At 38.9% G+C, this 20,716-nt stretch overlaps 3 protein-coding genes across 3 annotated transcripts in view; 1 reads left to right on the forward strand and 2 right to left on the reverse strand.

Moving 5' to 3' along the window:
• The window catches only part of LOC107743225 (probable serine carboxypeptidase CPVL), a 6,155-nt gene extending 2,034 nt beyond the window's left edge, over positions 1-4,121 (reverse strand). Inside the window, exons 1-11 of the mRNA XM_016556366.1 lie at positions 4,013-4,121; positions 3,518-3,710; positions 3,167-3,285; positions 2,839-2,953; positions 2,576-2,634; positions 1,981-2,060; positions 1,830-1,896; positions 1,603-1,725; positions 1,278-1,409; positions 1,090-1,188; positions 825-998 (exon numbers count right to left, since the gene is read on the reverse strand). Of these exons, the coding sequence (XP_016411852.1) occupies positions 825-998; positions 1,090-1,188; positions 1,278-1,409; positions 1,603-1,725; positions 1,830-1,896; positions 1,981-2,060; positions 2,576-2,634; positions 2,839-2,953; positions 3,167-3,285; positions 3,518-3,698 (1,149 nt within the window). The 5' untranslated portion in view covers positions 3,699-3,710; positions 4,013-4,121. The remainder of the gene's footprint in view (positions 1-824; positions 999-1,089; positions 1,189-1,277; positions 1,410-1,602; positions 1,726-1,829; positions 1,897-1,980; positions 2,061-2,575; positions 2,635-2,838; positions 2,954-3,166; positions 3,286-3,517; positions 3,711-4,012) is intronic.
• A 2,283-nt stretch (positions 4,122-6,404) lies between these two features.
• LOC107743199 (probable serine carboxypeptidase CPVL) lies at positions 6,405-8,944 on the reverse strand. The gene is made up of 8 exons (XM_016556343.1): positions 8,836-8,944; positions 8,341-8,533; positions 7,990-8,108; positions 7,662-7,776; positions 7,399-7,457; positions 6,804-6,883; positions 6,653-6,719; positions 6,405-6,548 (listed from the first exon to the last, which is right to left on the reverse strand). The coding sequence occupies exons 2-8, from the start codon at positions 8,519-8,521 to the stop codon at positions 6,405-6,407; spliced, it is 765 nt and encodes a 254-aa protein (XP_016411829.1). The 5' UTR covers positions 8,522-8,533; positions 8,836-8,944.
• Positions 8,945-10,577: 1,633 nt separating this feature from the next.
• Positions 10,578-20,716, forward strand: part of chn2 (chimerin 2) — a 52,259-nt gene continuing 42,120 nt past the window's right edge. The window contains exons 1-2 of the mRNA XM_016556289.1: positions 10,578-10,791; positions 10,932-11,090. Coding sequence (XP_016411775.1) covers positions 11,042-11,090 — 49 coding nt within the window. The 5' untranslated portion in view covers positions 10,578-10,791; positions 10,932-11,041. The remainder of the gene's footprint in view (positions 10,792-10,931; positions 11,091-20,716) is intronic.

Genomic DNA, 20,716 nt, shown 5'->3' on the forward strand with positions numbered 1-20,716 from the left:
GACGCGTTTCAGAAAGGCGGGGCATAGAGGAGAAACAATAATGTACAGTATGTGGAAAATAATGTGTTTTTTGAACTTTAAACCGCATAAACACATTTCATTACACCAAATACACAAAATAATGTTCTTTTTAGCAACATCATATGACCCCTTTATAGCACTTGTATATCATTGCTCTTTTGTTGATTTTGATTGCTTCCATTGTCCTCATTTGTAAGTCGCTTTGGATAAAAGCGTCTGCTAAATGAATAAATGTAAATGTAAATGTAATCATTTTATGTAAATAGTCTGCTATACTGTTATAAAGATCTAATTTACTTACATTACAAGCTATCAGAATTTCATTTTACTTTTTGGGCCATATAAATACTGAATTGTATAGTTTTGCTAAGTTTGAGCCTCTGAATAACATTGAGGTGCCTTGATACTCAAAAAAAAAAAAGACATATGCAAACTTTTTTTAGATTTGTTTCTAATATTTTGTCTAAAGGTTCAATAAACTGTTCCTTAAAAAAACGGACTTATTACTTTATATGCCAGATTTTACATGGTTAAATTGTTATTTTTATTTAAATTAATACTATTTTATTAAATCATTGTACTTCTATTAAATAGTGTTTTTTAGAGTTAGATGATAATAGAATTTAAAACAGAAGAAATTGATAAACATCAGCTGATAAAAAACCCTCCAATTGTGTCCCATAATCAATATGGTAGCAATATATTGCGCATCCCTAAACCTAAGCATTAATATGATTAAAGAGTTATGTCATTTAACAAAGGCCATAAAATTCCCAACCCAATCAATGAAATTGTTTCCTCACTCTATAGTTGTCCATGAGGATGCCCAACCAGGGTTTGATGGACTTCATGACATCCTGAAGCAGATGCTTCTCAACATCTGAGCCGTCATGGAATGTAAGATTTCCAACATGGATGGAACGTCGAACATCTGGCAGAGTCACAAATGCAGAAAAGTACTCCTGGTCTGGAGGTTCCTGTTTAGGGAAAAACACATGAGACAACTAGCCATTCAAATCAAGAACACCTTATTCCCATCCATTTGCTTGTAATGAAATGTGTGGGTACCTGACACTGCATGTAGTTGAAGTAGTTAGTGCAACCAGTGACATTTTGGAAGTATGAGGGATAAGGAGTAAGATCACCATTCAGTAAGCTGTCAAAAACCTGACGGAGAGACGAGATGTTTTCAGAACGGAGGTAGTAAAGAAGCCCCAGTGTCACAGGCACAGGGTGTCCTGGTTTATCATACTCACCTGAAAGGCCTCCACCCATCTCTGCTCCTGGATGAGTTTGACTCCTGCATCTGTCTGCATCTGCACATGCTGCCTCTGCAGCTCATCCACGAGACCCGTCTGATAAAGGAAATCTGCATAACCTCCCAGCATCTGAGACAAAAGTGGATTAGAGAGATCAAAGTCCATATATGAACAATCAAGTGCTTTTCACAATACATATGATTTCAAAGAAGCTTTACAGAAAGTCATACTGTCATGTTTATAGCGCCTATAGCACTTCGGTGAATTATAATTATCTGGCATCTGATGGGTTTATAATAAAGGAAATATAATTTTCATTCACCAGTTCAGGGTCACACAGACCATCTCCAATGGCCACTCCTTTGAAGTTGATCTTCACTTTGGCAGAGGGATTGTTCTTGTGGATGTAGTAGCCAATTGCTGGAACATACTTTCCTGCATATGACTATGAATTTTAAATGTTAAATATAGTTAACAGCACAGTATTTTGACTGTACAAGAGAGTAGGATTCTGATTGTATCAATCCAAAATGAGGTCCACTTCCTCACCTCGCCTGTAGCGTAGAACGGATTAGACTGGAACTCACTGAATATCTGGAAGAACTGAATCAGGGCACTGCGGAGGGGACAAAAAACCCCTAATATTTATCACATACATCTCTCGTTGTCTTAGATATACAGTAAACGTTTGCCACTGTACCTGTACAAGTCTCTGCCCACATCATCCTGGTTTTGGGCGAACCCTCGGTCATCTTCAGTGAAACTCCATCCTGTCCCAACCTTAAAAATAAACGACAAATATCCATCTAGTATGTATAATTAAATTAAAACCTGTCATAGAAACACCAGATTCACATACTGTATTAGCATATTTTCAGTAAGGCTGTCAAGTGATAAAATACATGTGACTTATTTAATTTACTCAGTTCCTTCTTAAAGAAAGAAATAATGTGTGTAATAATTGTATTCTTATATTCTGTGTGGATGACACACAAGACAGAAAATATCCATATAAAGACACTCAGATGTATGCAGCAAAGCTCTTTACCTCATTTTATCTAATTTCAGAAAATAAATAAATACATAAAATATTGTCAAATTGCATGAAAAGCAGGGAAAACAATATAACAAATTTTCCTAAATATGTTTTTAGGAATTAAGTGAAAATGACTTGAGCAAATTACTTTTATACAAATTATTTCCAGAAAATCACAGAATAAAAAAAAATATATATATCGTGCATGTTCATTATCATGATATATTGTATTACCCAATACCGGAACATGTCTACTCACCGGGTTGTCGATGTAAAGAACAGAGTATCGTGATGTCCAGGGGAAATCCCTATAGCCCACTGCAGAACGACATTAAAGGGTTAAATTCTAACGTTTTAATGTAATTTCATAAATTGATATCTGAAGTGTAGGGTTTCATTAAGCAAATAAAAATTCCTTTCTGGCCCAAAAAACATCTATAATACAATGTTTATAAGACACAAAAACAACATGCTAATCTTCATCAACATAGTGTAACTCAGCATACAAGCATTTGTACTCACACGTGAGGTTCTTATGTACAAAATATGGGCCGTGCTCCACAAACAAGCCAAACATGGAAGTGCCTCCAGGTCCTCCCTGCAGCCACAGCAGCACCGGAGCCGTCTCTGGTCTCTCCTAAACAAAGAAAAACATGCTACAATAAATAAGTGTGCAGTAATAACATCACTGAATCGAAATCTGTTGACTATATATAATTTGTTGTGAACGACTTCTGAAAACACTTGACTCAAGTATTGCCAACTGACGCAGAAGCTACAGTCAGCAGATCAGTCTTATCTTTGCTGTTCATGTACAGTGTTAAAAAAATAAAAGTGCATAACATATTACCTGGGCAGGGAAGAACCAGAAGAAAAGGTTACTGTTGTAAGTCTTGTTCACAGTGAGATATCCTGAGTAACTCTTGACATTGGCACCAGGAAGGGGTCCCACCAAACTCAGTTTTTTGGCTGCATACCCACAATACAAAAAAGAAAGTGTATTAGCATACAGGTGAGAAACATCAGTGAATTATGATAGCAGTTATAATTTGTGGACAACCAAAGTAAATTCCACTGATCTATCAGTCGCACAAACTTCTCCATAATAGGGAAAATACCTTATAGCCTATTTAGCGAATTAAAGTAAAAGAAGAACGAAAGAAGAGGAACTGAAATTATTCTATGCAAACAGCAAGCATACCTTCTTCTATCTTGCCTTCCTCCAGATAGGGGGTGAGCATCAGAGGTTTGCCCGGGTCAACTCCAAAACGTGACCCGCTCACACGGTGTGATTTCCGGCAGAAGAACGAGGAACAGCCCCGGGGACTGACAGACTCCAGAAGAGCCCCGAGGAACAGCAGCCTCAGCGTTTCCTTCAGCATTATAGAGTTTAACTGCAGACAGCAAAGAAATATAACACGGGGATCAATGATCCAGCTTGATATTAAAAGGCTCGCATTACCTGCTACCTGTTATTACAAGCCTAAACATATCAGATGAGAGAAAGACAACTCTTGTCAGTCTGTGAATTATCGAAAATAAGCAACATGCGTACATAATGCGCGGCACATTATGTTATGAATATGTAAACAGGAAAGATAATGTGCAGGAATGGCAGGTGTGATAATTATCAAATCAAATAATTGATCATTTATATACATCTTGTTTTCCTGATCAGTAATAATAATAGCGTTACCTTAAAGCCAGATGCCAATCAGAAATCCAGAAGCCGTTTGCATCGGCATATGAAACTACAAGTAAATGCAGATCAGCTTGTTGTCACGCTTTGAATGTGTTGCAGTCACATGACTATATGGCCTCGAAGTCATGTGATCGCAGTGAATCCAAGGAACTTCAGTTGAAAACACTGACCCCTACAGGCCCATTTGAGAGAAGCAGTGCTCAACCCACAAAGCAACTTTTCCAATATACAATATTATGCAATATGCATTTGCTATGTAATAGAGAAGGCTCAAGTTAATAGGCTATTTCTCAGGGTTGCTTTATTTTAAAAAATCATCTTCTGTAGATATGTTAACGTCTTGACTACAAAAAGTCATTGAACATGCCTACTGTTAGTATGTTGAAACAGGTTGAATTTTCCTCAAAAGTGGGGCATGTTGTAACACTTCATAGTGTATGTTGTTAGAATGGAACCTGCCATTAAACAGTCCATTATGAACTTTTGAACAAAATCTAACCAGGTAAAAATAATAAATTACAAAATATAAACATGGTAAACAATTACAAAACAAATACAATTCTTTAAACATAAAAATATCAAACTATTTTGTCCAACAAACGAGTAAATTGTATAAATTAATAATATTTAAAATACATGTGACAACTTGCCCCAATAAAAAAACTTGCTCTGACCTGACATTTATGAAGAAACAGCCTTGTATAACATGCCACAGCTCACTTAAGAGGCATATAGGCCAACTTTTGAGCATGAGAAAGACAAAAAGGTGATTTTGCCCTGTCCATCATCAGAAGTCCTGACCTTATCAGCTGTATTAAACAATTTTAAAACAATATTAAGTTTGACCAATATATTGTAGTAAAAGCTATTTTTGAATATTAATAAATTGTAATGGCCAAAAATGTAGGCTAATATTTCTCATTTTGTGTTTAAGCATTTTGCTGTCTTCTGTTTGCAAAAGAAAGTAAGATTCCTTTAAAATTGTGACTCCCAAGAAGAAACATAATGATGGGTAATAAATATAGGCTAAGTAAGTATATATTTTTTAGCAGTGTTGACTGCATGTCCTCAAACTATTTAATTGATGTTTATTGCTAGAAATGATTGGTTTAAACTGTATTTAAACACATCTCAAATGCTGGTTACAAACCTTAGGGCAAACCTCAAAAACAACAAGTAACAGAAAAACAATTTAGTTTGACCTATTGAGATTGACATTAAACATTTTCTAAAGGTAGCCTAGTCCCATCTCTTTTTACTGCCCCTTTTTTTTAGACAGGAAAAAGTAGACCTAGGCCTCCTTTATACTATATTTGTGGAAAGTGCAACATGCTTTTCAAGTGGGTGTGACAAAATTACATGTCTTTAAAAAGTATACAGTGATGTAATAAACTACAGACATTTGATGTTTTTAAAATGAGCCACTTTTCACGCTAGGTTAATTTTTGTTAGATAGTAGTTTATCAAGCATATTTGATAGATCTTGCAACAAAACAAGCATCTAATGCCCTTTTTTTTTTTTAAGTAATGGAACACCAACTGTACCTTTATTACTGCGCCGTTATGCGCATGCTGTAACTGCAGCATGTCAAAGCACAGGAAAGCCATAATTTCTAAACATGCAACATTTCTGAACAGCAAAAGGAACGCAACTTTCTTATATGGTGACAGAAGCACAGAGCCGAGAGGCATGTAATAGGTTTACAGCACGGTCAGGTAGACAGGAGGAATGTGCGCGCGTCTCTTCCACTTTAAGAAGGCGGATTCGCCTCTGCACACACTGTGTGTTTATTACGAGCTTTGAAGTGGCACATGGAAGCGATACAGTCAAATCCCTGTCTCTAAATATGGCGAAACCTACTGGCACTGACAGCACACGGAACAGTCGGGAAGTTTTTTTGAATTCTGCTTTTCATTACGATGAAGAGTAGATGAGTTGTCACATTTTCTGTTCGTATATCTGAGGTTGTATCAACTATATAGTTTCATCATACGGTTCTTCTGCTGCCACACACGCGCCTGTAAATGCGGCAGCGCTGGCGACTCCCGTCTGATCCGACACTCACAGCTGGATATTATCGGCTGTTTAGGAGGAACTCTGGAGAGCTGAAGACAGGTCAGGAGAGCAGAGACTGAGATGGAAGAGCTGTCAAGCCCTAACAGACGCCAGTAAGCGGGTAGATTCAGTAAATTAGACGCGATGGCAGCGTCCAGCAACTCCAGTCTGTCGGGTTCTTCCGTCTCTTCGGGTGAGTAGCCTGCTGATGAATCATAATCAAACAGGACTATTTTGTTTGGGAATCTGAATAAGCAAGCAATTGACGTGACGATAGCAGAATGGAGATGGTTGGCACTGGCACTTTAATTTCTGTGGTTTTGGATGTAATTAAAGCAGATTTTCATTCACCAGTTCAGGGTCACACAGACCATCTCCAATGGCCACTCCTTTGAAGTTGATCTTCACTTTGGCAGAGGGATTGTTCTTGTGGATGTAGTAGCCAATTGCTGGAACATACTTTCCTGCATATGACTATGAATTTTAAATGTTAAATATAGTTAACAGCACAGTATTTTGACTGTACAAGAGAGTAGGATTCTGATTGTATCAATCCAAAATGAGGTCCACTTCCTCACCTCGCCTGTAGCGTAGAACGGATTAGACTGGAACTCACTGAATATCTGGAAGAACTGAATCAGGGCACTGCGGAGGGGACAAAAAACCCCTAATATTTATCACATACATCTCTCGTTGTCTTAGATATACAGTAAACGTTTGCCACTGTACCTGTACAAGTCTCTGCCCACATCATCCTGGTTTTGGGCAAATCCTCGGTCATCCTCAGTGAAACTCCATCCTGTCCCAACCTTAAAAATAAACGACAAATATCCATCTAGTATGTATAATTAAATTAAAACCTGTCATAGAAACACCAGATTCACATACTGTATTAGCATATTTTCAGTAAGGCTGTCAAGTGATAAAATACATGTGACTTATTTAATTTACTCAGTTCCTTCTTAAAGAAAGAAATAATGTGTGTAATAATTGTATTCTTATATTCTGTGTGGATGACACACAAGACAGAAAATATCCATATAAAGACACTCAGATGTATGCAGCAAAGCTCTTTACCTCATTTTATCTAATTTCAGAAAATAAATAAATACATAAAATATTGTCAAATTGCATGAAAAGCAGGGAAAACAATATAACAAATTTTCCTAAATATGTTTTTAGGAATTAAGTGAAAATGACTTGAGCAAATTACTTTTATACAAATTATTTCCAGAAAATCACAGAATAAAAAAAAATATATATATCGTGCATGTTCATTATCATGATATATTGTATTACCCAATACCGGAACATGTCTACTCACCGGGTTGTCGATGTAAAGAACAGAGTATCGTGATGTCCAGGGGAAATCCCTATAGCCCACTGCAGAACGACATTAAAGGGTTAAATTCTAACGTTTTAATGTAATTTCATAAATTGATATCTGAAGTGTAGGGTTTCATTAAGCAAATAAAAATTCCTTTCTGGCCCAAAAAACATCTATAATACAATGTTTATAAGACACAAAAACAACATGCTAATCTTCATCAACATAGTGTAACTCAGCATACAAGCATTTGTACTCACACGTGAGGTTCTTATGTACAAAATATGGGCCGTGCTCCACAAACAAGCCAAACATGGAAGTGCCTCCAGGTCCTCCCTGCAGCCACAGCAGCACCGGAGCCGTCTCTGGTCTCTCCTAAACAAAGAAAAACATGCTACAATAAATAAGTGTGCAGTAATAACATCACTGAATCGAAATCTGTTGACTATATATAATTTGTTGTGAACGACTTCTGAAAACACTTGACTCAAGTATTGCCAACTGACGCAGAAGCTACAGTCAGCAGATCAGTCTTATCTTTGCTGTTCATGTACAGTGTTAAAAAAATAAAAGTGCATAACATATTACCTGGGCAGGGAAGAACCAGAAGAAAAGGTTACTGTTGTAAGTCTTGTTCACAGTGAGATATCCTGAGTAACTCTTGACATTGGCACCAGGAAGGGGTCCCACCAAACTCAGTTTTTTGGCTGCATACCCACAATACAAAAAAGAAAGTGTATTAGCATACAGGTGAGAAACATCAGTGAATTATGATAGCAGTTATAATTTGTGGACAACCAAAGTAAATTCCACTGATCTATCAGTCGCACAAACTTCTCCATAATAGGGAAAATACCTTATAGCCTATTTAGCGAATTAAAGTAAAAGAAGAACGAAAGAAGAGGAACTGAAATTATTCTATGCAAACAGCAAGCATACCTTCTTCTATCTTGCCTTCCTCCAGATAGGGGGTGAGCATCAGAGGTTTGCCCGGGTCAACTCCAAAACGTGACCCGCTCACACGGTGTGATTTCCGGCAGAAGAACGAGGAACAGCCCCGGGGACTGACAGACTCCAGAAGAGCCCCGAGGAACAGCAGCCTCAGCGTTTCCTTCAGCATTATAGAGTTTAACTGCAGACAGCAAAGAAATATAACACGGGGATCAATGATCCAGCTTGATATTAAAAGGCTCGCATTACCTGCTACCTGTTATTACAAGCCTAAACATATCAGATGAGAGAAAGACAACTCTTGTCAGTCTGTGAATTATCGAAAATAAGCAACATGCGTACATAATGCGCGGCACATTATGTTATGAATATGTAAACAGGAAAGATAATGTGCAGGAATGGCAGGTGTGATAATTATCAAATCAAATAATTGATCATTTATATACATCTTGTTTTCCTGATCAGTAATAATAATAGCGTTACCTTAAAGCCAGATGCCAATCAGAAATCCAGAAGCCGTTTGCATCGGCATATGAAACTACAAGTAAATGCAGATCAGCTTGTTGTCACGCTTTGAATGTGTTGCAGTCACATGACTATATGGCCTCGAAGTCATGTGATCGCAGTGAATCCAAGGAACTTCAGTTGAAAACACTGACCCCTACAGGCCCATTTGAGAGAAGCAGTGCTCAACCCACAAAGCAACTTTTCCAATATACAATATTATGCAATATGCATTTGCTATGTAATAGAGAAGGCTCAAGTTAATAGGCTATTTCTCAGGGTTGCTTTATTTTAAAAAATCATCTTCTGTAGATATGTTAACGTCTTGACTACAAAAAGTCATTGAACATGCCTACTGTTAGTATGTTGAAACAGGTTGAATTTTCCTCAAAAGTGGGGCATGTTGTAACACTTCATAGTGTATGTTGTTAGAATGGAACCTGCCATTAAACAGTCCATTATGAACTTTTGAACAAAATCTAACCAGGTAAAAATAATAAATTACAAAATATAAACATGGTAAACAATTACAAAACAAATACAATTCTTTAAACATAAAAATATCAAACTATTTTGTCCAACAAACGAGTAAATTGTATAAATTAATAATATTTAAAATACATGTGACAACTTGCCCCAATAAAAAAACTTGCTCTGACCTGACATTTATGAAGAAACAGCCTTGTATAACATGCCACAGCTCACTTAAGAGGCATATAGGCCAACTTTTGAGCATGAGAAAGACAAAAAGGTGATTTTGCCCTGTCCATCATCAGAAGTCCTGACCTTATCAGCTGTATTAAACAATTTTAAAACAATATTAAGTTTGACCAATATATTGTAGTAAAAGCTATTTTTGAATATTAATAAATTGTAATGGCCAAAAATGTAGGCTAATATTTCTCATTTTGTGTTTAAGCATTTTGCTGTCTTCTGTTTGCAAAAGAAAGTAAGATTCCTTTAAAATTGTGACTCCCAAGAAGAAACATAATGATGGGTAATAAATATAGGCTAAGTAAGTATATATTTTTTAGCAGTGTTGACTGCATGTCCTCAAACTATTTAATTGATGTTTATTGCTAGAAATGATTGGTTTAAACTGTATTTAAACACATCTCAAATGCTGGTTACAAACCTTAGGGCAAACCTCAAAAACAACAAGTAACAGAAAAACAATTTAGTTTGACCTATTGAGATTGACATTAAACATTTTCTAAAGGTAGCCTAGTCCCATCTCTTTTTACTGCCCCTTTTTTTTAGACAGGAAAAAGTAGACCTAGGCCTCCTTTATACTATATTTGTGGAAAGTGCAACATGCTTTTCAAGTGGGTGTGACAAAATTACATGTCTTTAAAAAGTATACAGTGATGTAATAAACTACAGACATTTGATGTTTTTAAAATGAGCCACTTTTCACGCTAGGTTAATTTTTGTTAGATAGTAGTTTATCAAGCATATTTGATAGATCTTGCAACAAAACAAGCATCTAATGCCCTTTTTTTTTTTTAAGTAATGGAACACCAACTGTACCTTTATTACTGCGCCGTTATGCGCATGCTGTAACTGCAGCATGTCAAAGCACAGGAAAGCCATAATTTCTAAACATGCAACATTTCTGAACAGCAAAAGGAACGCAACTTTCTTATATGGTGACAGAAGCACAGAGCCGAGAGGCATGTAATAGGTTTACAGCACGGTCAGGTAGACAGGAGGAATGTGCGCGCGTCTCTTCCACTTTAAGAAGGCGGATTCGCCTCTGCACACACTGTGTGTTTATTACGAGCTTTGAAGTGGCACATGGAAGCGATACAGTCAAATCCCTGTCTCTAAATATGGCGAAACCTACTGGCACTGACAGCACACGGAACAGTCGGGAAGTTTTTTTGAATTCTGCTTTTCATTACGATGAAGAGTAGATGAGTTGTCACATTTTCTGTTCGTATATCTGAGGTTGTATCAACTATATAGTTTCATCATACGGTTCTTCTGCTGCCACACACGCGCCTGTAAATGCGGCAGCGCTGGCGACTCCCGTCTGATCCGACACTCACAGCTGGATATTATCGGCTGTTTAGGAGGAACTCTGGAGAGCTGAAGACAGGTCAGGAGAGCAGAGACTGAGATGGAAGAGCTGTCAAGCCCTAACAGACGCCAGTAAGCGGGTAGATTCAGTAAATTAGACGCGATGGCAGCGTCCAGCAACTCCAGTCTGTCGGGTTCTTCCGTCTCTTCGGGTGAGTAGCCTGCTGATGAATCATAATCAAACAGGACTATTTTGTTTGGGAATCTGAATAAGCAAGCAATTGACGTGACGATAGCAGAATGGAGATGGTTGGCACTGGCACTTTAATTTCTGTGGTTTTGGATGTAATTAAAGCAGACGGGATAGAACACGGTGAAGAGGTGTGTCGTACCTTTTCTTCATCCAGGGTGAACTAGACCCACCTTTGACTTCTTCACCAATGCAAAAGCATGCAGTCGTTGCTATCACCAATGCACGCTAGCAGAAGATTGTGTAATGTCACACTCACTGTGCACGAGTTTTAAAGGCCACTTCTATCTGATCAGACTTCTTTGGTGGGAACTACAAATCAAAAATGTGCACCATGCTGAATTGTAATGCCAAATAACATATTTCTCAGTGAGATATCATTGGTTACTGCATGCATTTTATGTGGAACTATAAGCATTTCGTTTTCCCCCCTCTCGACATAGGCTGTATTTATCTATATATATTTTTTTTTTATTATTAAAGTCATGTGTCAGCCCTTTAACATAAAGTCCATAAATAATAATATAACTGTTATCTTATATTTTGTGCGATTTATTAAAAAACCTTACATAATCAGTCCCGTTACCATGATTTTGTACAGTAAACAACAGATTATCGAAAACTATTTGAGAAAATATCTGCATGTAGTGTCATGACCTTGAGTACAAGGCTGTTAGCTAATTGTTAAATGAACCGTGCATTTATAGCATATATGGTAACACATTTTTATTTGGAAATTTAGCTTGAAATGACATAATGCAATTGATTAACATTGTGTTTATTGAAGTCGGCATGAAATGAATCCACTCAGATGTACATCATAATATGGAAGAAAAGATTTGTCGTTTCTTCTAATTCACCACAACTTTAGAAGTCAGTTTATTAATATTGGATTTATTTATTTAATTTATTTATTTAGAAAACAGTCTATTAACAATTAAGACTTTTCTGTCGGGATGTTTACAGTATGTCAGCAGAAATGTCACCTTTTTAAAACGGAAAAGACTCATTTCGTGGAATGACCCAAGTGTAATTTGGGCATAACAGCAATAGTATAATGTCAGCATTGTTTATACATTTGTCATCAGTGTCAACTGTTGATATCCCAAGTAAATCACTGCCAGTAATGCCAACAACATGTTTTTTTTTTTGTGTCCATTTAAACATGTTGTAACTTGTAACATGGGAACAAAAAACTGGTTTGGACACATCCAGTACAAATGCACTTCCCACCCATTGTCTCAAGGGATCTAGGTTAGGCTAGGCCAGGCATATATATCCTAAATCCCAACATTTCAGATTTTTTTGCATCTAAAATGACTCATCAAACGTTTTCATAGGCGTGTGATGAAAACTAATTAACCTAAAAGCTGTTCCTCTCTCTGTTTTATTCACTCGAAAGATTTTCTATTATCCTGATATTATTATCCCCGAGAAATTATTGATGTTGAAAATGAGCTTTTAAAATCACCTGTCATCTTCCTAGCTGGGTGTCATGTGGCGTTTAAGCTGCATTATCACATGTAAGGAAGTTTGACTGTCGATATACTAACCTTCACATACAATTACTTACTTTTCAAAACCTATGACATATTTTCACACAGGTTCCAAACTGACCTACTACACATTTAAATCTTCACCATATTCTCTACTGTCCAAAAGTTTAGGGTTGGTAGGTTTTTCTCTGCCATTTATTTAATCAAAAATACAATAAAAACATGAATATTGTGAAATGTCATTATACAATAACTGTTTTCTATTTTAATGCATTTTAAAATGTAGATTGGCAAAGCTGAATTTTCTGTAGCCATTACACCAGTCTTCAGTGTCACATGATCCTTTGGAAATTAGTCTAATATGCTGATTTGCAGCTCAGAAAATATTTCTTATCGCAAATGTTGAAAACAGTTATGCTGCTTACCGTGAAACATTTTTCATGATTCTTTTTAGTTCAAAAGAATAGCATTTTTTTTTTAAATATGTCTTTTGTAACATTATAAATGTATTTGCTGTCACTTTTGATCTTTTTGCTGAATAAAAATATTAATTTCTTTCACAAAAACTGAAAAAAAAAAAAAAATCACACTGACCCCAAACTTTTGAAGGGCAGTGTATATATATGACTTTTTTACATTTTGTGAACTTAGATAAGAAACAAACATTGGGTGGAAGGGAAACCACCGTCCCCAAATGCACCGTAAGACACAAAACAGAGCAAAAAGCATCAGGTTGGCTGGAGGTGTGAGAAGCACAAAAGAGTGTGCAGGTGTTTAAATACACTGATCACAAATGTGAGGAGAGATAAGGTTGGAAACGCGCTCAGAATCACTCCCACACAGAAAAGCATGTTAACACCCTGTTCCCATGCTGTGCCGCTCGGCATTGCGTTTGTAAGAACAGAAGGAGGGATGTGTGATCTGAGGGACAGTACACGTCTCAAGGGAGTACAAGTTCAAATAACAAGCTTTGTTGAATGGGCGTGTAAAGAAGAACCGTTTTCGTGTAGGCACTCATTCCATTAAAGCTCAATAGTGACCTTGGGAGAGAAAAAGAGAGGGTTTGTCTAATTCACTTCATGCTTGCTGTAACTCTTCATGCAGATGCACAGAACCACGACTCCTCCTCCACGCAAAGCCACGGGCTCTTGAGATCCAGTAAAGGGATCAAGCCAAGCCATGACTCTCCGTGGTTGCCATCCATTCCCAAATAGATTAGCTCACATGCATGTTGCTGAAAAAGCAGAAGTGCACTGCAGCCACGAGGCCTGCAGCAGGCGGGGAGTCTTTTCTGCCTGCGGTACGGAGAGCTGTCATTAGCTCCGTGCCCCCGGTGTAATCATCGTATGCCATATACTGCGCCTCTACCAGCCTCGCCGGCTTTTTTGCCAGAAGCCTTGTTTCATCTAGTTTGGGTGCATGTAACACGCACATTCTGCTTTATATTAGCCAAGAACAGGGCTGTAAACAAATGCAGGGCAGACTGGCGAGATGTATGCCGCTCGGCTCAGCTCTTCTGACTTCAAAGGCCAATTCGAGCTTTGATGTTTCCCTAAAGGAAAACTGGGGCTGCAGCTCAGAGCTGCAAGCTTGTGAGTGTTTCAGAAATGATGAAGTTGAAATTATGAGTGATTTCATGGGTTTGTGCTGATTTGATTTCCTTTAATCTGAAGGGGTGGTGTTGGCTTAAGCTTGGGGCGCTTGACCAGAAGGTCGCTGTTTTAATCCCAGTAAGGAGGAAATCACTTCTTCATTGTACCCTTGGGCAAGACATTTAACCCCAGATTGCTCCAGACAGATTGTCCCGGCCGTAAGTGCACTTTAGTAAGTCGCTTCAGATAAGACTTCAGATAAAAGCATCTGCTAAAAGACTACTTACGCACAGTATGAATCTGCAAGGGGTTCATTCTTTTAAACTCAAAGTGGAACGGCAATTACAATTGTACTAATGTAATCTGACTTTTATGTGGTTTAATCATCAAGTAATAACTAAGAACATATTTTCGTTACATCTTGAACATGCCATTACTTAAAGGAATAGTTCACCCAAAAATGAAAATTCTGTCATTAATTACTCACCCTCACGTCGTTCCAAACCTGTAAGACTTTCGTTCATCTTCGGAACACAAATTAAGATATTTTTGATGCATTCTGAGATCTCTCTGACCCTCCCATAGTGTCAGGGATATGGACCTGTCTGTGTGTTTTTCTCCCCATGTGCTCCATGACCTAGTTTCTCCCTTGTCTGATTGTCATATTTGATTCACCTGTGTCTTGTTAATTACCCCGTTTAAAGGGTCATGAATCCCCAGACTACTTCTTCTGAGATTTTAGCAGAGGTGTTTGTGTTGCACATCATAGAAGACAATGTTAGCATCCGATAATTTTAACTGTTGGAGAAAACTGGTACATTTTAAGCATTTTTGCACTATTTTCATCTTCCGGATTTAAAATCTACATTGTGTTGACGTCACAATATGTGACGTGGCAATGGACATCGATGACGCATCGGTGTCTATTAAATTATTAATGAGACTGCGTGTTCTTATCCTATGAGAAGACGCTTCGCTTAATTATTCACATAAGCATGTGTTGATGTGCTATGACAAATCTCATCTCACCAGCTACCTAGACAAACGCGCTCTACACATTCTACGACGCCTGCCTGAACCCCGCGTGCAGAGCGCTGTCGTCTGAAGATGGCCCTCGAATGGATTTTTCCACCTTTGTGGAGTGGATACTGGCGAGAAACAGATCCCCGTTCACCGTCTGTTCCAAGGAGGATCTCGCCAGTTCCACTCTGGACCCAGAGCCCAGCCCACCATCACCTCGCTGTGTGGAGCTCAAGCCTGAGCCCACCGTTGATGAAGAGCCCGAAACCGCCGCGACCGACGAGCCATCGCCGCATGGAGCGACAGAGCTGAGGATCGCCGTGGAGCCGGAGCTGTTCATGACGTCAGTCCAGGTGCGAGAGCCGGCAACACAGCTCGCCATGAGGGAAAAAGCTATGGACTGTGAGATCGCGGAGAGGAGCTCCGCCCCCTGCACCATGGCTGAGGGTGAGCTGAATGTGGATCTGGGACTGCTGGACTTCAAGGGAGAGGTCATGGATGTATATGCTGATCTGCCCCCTCTCCTCCCTCCTTTGTCGGAGCCCTCTGTCAGTCCTGCTCCTACGCTCAGCCCAGAACTGGCTCTTGTCCCCCCGTCCAGCCCAGAGAGGGCTCCTGTTTCCACGCCCTGCTCAGAGAGAGACTATGTTCCCAAGTGCAGCCCTGTTGTTCCCCTGTCAGTCGTGCTCCCCGTGCTGGGAGTCGCTATTTGGTGTGTGTGGGCAGTGCACATCAGCCCTGAAAGCCTGGAGGCTCAAAAATGCACACCCACCCGCCCGCTCCTGCCTCCTCCACCACTGTCGTCTGGCAGCCCCTCTGCTCTCCCTCAGCCCACCATCAGCACGGTGCGAGCCCCGCGGGTCTGCCAGTCTCCATCGTCGACATGGCTGAAGAATCCCTTGCCTCCGCCTCAGAGTCCAGGACTCCGCCTCGGCCCGTCGACCCAGAAGCTCCACCATGGCTCCTAGCTCCCTCCTCTCCGCCATGGCTCGTTAGTCCACTGACTCCACCGGGTTCCCTCGTCCCTCCGGCTCCGCCTTGGTCTGTCGTCGACCATCCTTCGCCTCGGGACTCCACTCCTCCGGCTGCGCCTCGTCCCTCCATCCCTCCGGCTCAGTCAGGCTCCTCCTTTCTTTCGTCCCTTCCTCCCTCCGTCGGCTCCACCGTGGGTCGCCGTTATGGCTGTGGCCTGGGTCCTGCCTGGCTCCGCCTGCTCCAAGTTCCTCCTGTCTCCTCCCTGGCTCCTCCCTCCGTCTGGTCCACCTTGGCTCCTCCTTTCTCCTCCCTGGCTCCTCCCTCCGTCTGGTCCACCTTGGCTCCTCCTTTCTCCTCCCTGGCTCCTCCCTCCGTCGTCTCCACCCTGGACTCTGTTTGCCGTCCTCCACCCAAGGTCCCACCCGTCCCGTCCCTCCCTCTGTTGTTTCTACGGCGCGAGGACATGACTTCCGGGAGGGGGCGATATGTCAAGGCTCAGAAACGTAGTAAGGAGATCGTTAAAATAATCCATGTGACATCAGTGGTTCAACCGTAATGTTATAAAGCTACGAGAATAATTTTGTGCGCAAAGAAAACAAAAATAATGACTTTATTCAACAATTAGTCTCCTCCGCGCCATTTTAGAGAGTATCACATACATAAATAATGTATGCTGTTCTGTGTCAGCAGCACCGTACGCGGATATGCTGTTTACGTTGTTTACGCTTTGATCTGAACATAAACAATGTATCTGTGTACATACGTTGTGTACGTTGTTTAAAAAATGCTTATATATGCATACAGTCATGGCCAAAAGTTTTGGCAGTAACATAAATTTTTGTGTTTTGCAAAGTTTGCTGCTTAAGCTGTTGTGGTGTTCATTCACATTGTTTCTAGATTATTATGTAGAGTGATCAGATGCATTTTAAATAATTGGCAAAAGCTTAACTTGCCAAAAAATAAACTTTTCACAAAAAAACAAATTTCACTGTTTTTTGATCCTGACACAAAATGACCATCCACTTCTCTCCAAGAAAAACATCAAGGACAGATTGAAATTCTGCAGGAAGTACAAGGATTAGACAGCAGAAGACTAGTGCAAAGTTATTTTCTCTGATGAAGCTCCCTTCCGACTGTTTGGGACATCTGGAAAATCGATTGTTCGGAGAAGAAAAGGTGAACGCTACCATAAGTCCAAGATGTGCCAACAGTGACGCATCCTGATACCATCCATGTGTGGGGTTGCTTTTTAACCAAGGGAGTGGGCTCTCTCATAATTCTGCCCAAAAACACTGCCATGAATAAAAAATGGTATCAAACGTCCTGCAAGAGCGACTTCTTCCAACGATCCAGGAGCAATTTGGTGATGATCCGTGCATTTTGTGGACAAGCTTGTGATCAACTCCGAGAACTAATAAGGCAAGAATGGATTGCCATCAGTCAGGATTTGGCCCAGAAGCTAATATCCAGCATGCCAAAACAAATTTTAGAGGTTATGAAGAACAAGGGTCAACACTGTAAATAAATATTGACTCATATTTTTTTTGCCAATAAAAGCCTTTAAAACGTATGATATGCTTATCATTGTTTTTCAGTATACCATAGAAACATGTGGGAAAATAATCTACAAATACTGAAGCAGCAAACTTTGCAAAACACAAAATTTATGTCAATGCCAAAACTTTTGGCCATGACTGTACATTACCAAATTTTGAGGTTGGTACTATTTTTTTAAAGAAAGTGTGGGAACTTTATATTAGGTGGCCTAAATGTATTTATACATTGAATCATTTGATACAGTGCACTTTTTATGTACATACATGTTTTTTACATTGTACTTATATTATTAAAAATACCTGCAGGTAATTACATCTGCAATTATTTTCTGTAATTACACATATAATTGCACTGTTGACCCATCCTTTTTAAGGCAAAGCTGAATTTTCAGCAGCCATTACTCTAGTCTTCAGTGTCACATGATCCTCAGAATTCATTTAAATATTTCTTATTATTTATCAGTGTTGAAAAGATATTTGTGGAAATCATTATACATTTTTGAGGATTCTTTGATGAATAGAACATTCAAAAGAAGTTTTATAACATTATACATGTCTTTACTGTCACTTTTGATAAATAAAAAATATATATATTTAAATGTTTAAATTATAAATAGTTTATTATATATTTTACATATTTATATAGACTGTGTGTGTGTTTAATCTGTAATATATAAAATAAGAAAATAAATTTTAATTTAGAATTAAAAACATTGTCTTTTTGGTGTATTCAAGTCACTGCATTTTAAAAATTTTGAATATATTAGTAGATTTGGACCAAAACAATGCATTTTGTCATTGACCCCAAAATGGTCCTTTTTGATTTCATTTTGAGACTGCACGTCTGTGCTTAGTCATAGTCATCTTGAAAGCTATGTCTGTTTTCTGTGTTGTTCTGGTTCACTGGAGTTGAGATGAAGTGAATGTGAGTCCTAACAGGAACGGATCACATGATTGAAAGCTCTGGTAAGCAAACAGCAAGAGAGATAACGCACAACAGCGACTGCGTGTCCTTTTACTCGACCTCTTTGCATTTCAATCAGCATCGGATGAGGAGAAGCTCTGATCTTAGTTCTGGAGTTGCTTAACATCAAAGTCAATAGCTAAGGCGGCAAAAGAGAATAGAAGAACTCTTAAAATCAATTCATGCGAACAAAATCACTCTTAAGCTGAAGACAGTCTGGTTAAATGTCACATAGCGGCGGTCAAGTTAAAGAACCTCGGTTTTTCAAGGTCTGTACTAAGCTGTTGCACATAGCTAAAAAAAGCATGAATGAAGGGGTGAAAGACTGAATGGAACCTCAGCCTGTGATGACAGATGGTAAATGAGGCATGCACATCACTTACTGGCCCAAAAATGGTACTTTCTCTCCTTCGCTCTTCGGAAAGCTGCTCATTATTATAATCTTGTTTTTAAAGGCTTTCGTTTCTGACAGAAGCCACTGTAATACGGTATGTTCATTAGTGGTCATCTTAATAGTTTCCATGGTTTCTCATGTGATTCCTGCTGTAGTTTTACAGTCAGTAAGTCTGAGTGAAATAAGAGGCTTATTTAAGCCTGCAGTTTTATTGGTGGATGGAGTGTTGTTGAGAACCAGAGGAGAGAAGAGAGTTTTAATGCTCATCTCTTCCTGTGTCTCTGCATTTATTATTAATCACCTCTGTGGAGATCCCCATGGTCATCCATCACCCTCTGGAATCACATTACCGAACAATGGATCTCCCTGCTACCGATGTGTCTGTGTGCTTGTGTACTGTACATGTGCACATGTGTGTGTGTGTATATGTGTGTAATCTCAGATGGCAGGCCCACTGACCCCCAGCAATCTGTCCACTGACCGTCTCATGCATTTTGCACACAAAACTGGAAAGCACTTTCTCTATCTGGCAAGCTCTAATCTGATTGACTGGCTTTACACAACTTCCTGGAGAATGTGTTTACAGGGCTTTTTAGTAGTATTTTTAAGTTAGGTTGATACATGAGCACAAACATTTGTCAGTTTAGCAGAATCAAATCTTTCAAAGTTTATTTTGAGACACTTTGTAGCAAGTTAAATACATATCAAAAAGAAAAAATGGTAACACTTTAGTTTAGGGACCAATTCTCACTATTAACAAGTTGCTTATTAGCATGTATATTACTAGCATATTGGCTGTTTATTAGTTCTTATAAAGCACATGTTAATACCTTATTCTGCATGACTATATTTTAGATCCCTTAATCCTACCCACACCTAAACTTAAAGGGATAGTTCACTCAAAAATGAAAATTACCCCATGATTTACTCATCCTCAAGCCATCCTAGGTGTATATGACTTTCTTCTTTCAGACAAATACAATCAGAGTTATATTAAAAATTGTCCTGGCTCTTCCAAGCTTTATAATGGCAGTGAATGGGTGTTGAGATTTTGAAGTCCAATAAAGTGCATCCATCCATCATTAAAAGTACTCCACACGGCTCCAAGGGGTTAATAAAGATCTTCTGAAGTGAATTGAACTTCAGATGTAATTACCTGCAGGTATTTTAAAATATACACGGATGCATTGTTTATGTTCAGATCAAAACGTAAACAACATAAACAGCGTATCCGTGTATGGTGCTGCTGACACAGAACAGCATACATCAATTCACTTCAGAAGGTCATTATTAAAGGGTTAGTTCACCCAAAAATGAAAATTAGGTCGTGTTTTACTCACCCCAGAGGCATCCTAGGTGTATAGGCTATAACTTTCTTCTTTCAGACGAATCCAGTCGGAGTTATATTAAAAATTGTCCTGGCTATTCCATTGTTTTATTGCAAGTAAAGCGGGTGTTGCAATGCTTCAGTCCCAAAGAAGTGAAATAAAAATGCGTTTTTGTAAGAAAAATATACATATTCAAAACGTAACAATCACTTTAATCTAGCTTGCACCAACAGTTGTACACAGAAGCAGTTCCGGGCGGATGA

The sequence above is a fragment of the Sinocyclocheilus rhinocerous genome, unplaced genomic scaffold (assembly GCF_001515625.1).
Source record: "Sinocyclocheilus rhinocerous isolate Xijiao unplaced genomic scaffold, SAMN03320098_v1.1 scaffold946, whole genome shotgun sequence".
Lineage (NCBI taxonomy): Eukaryota > Metazoa > Chordata > Actinopteri > Cypriniformes > Cyprinidae > Sinocyclocheilus > Sinocyclocheilus rhinocerous.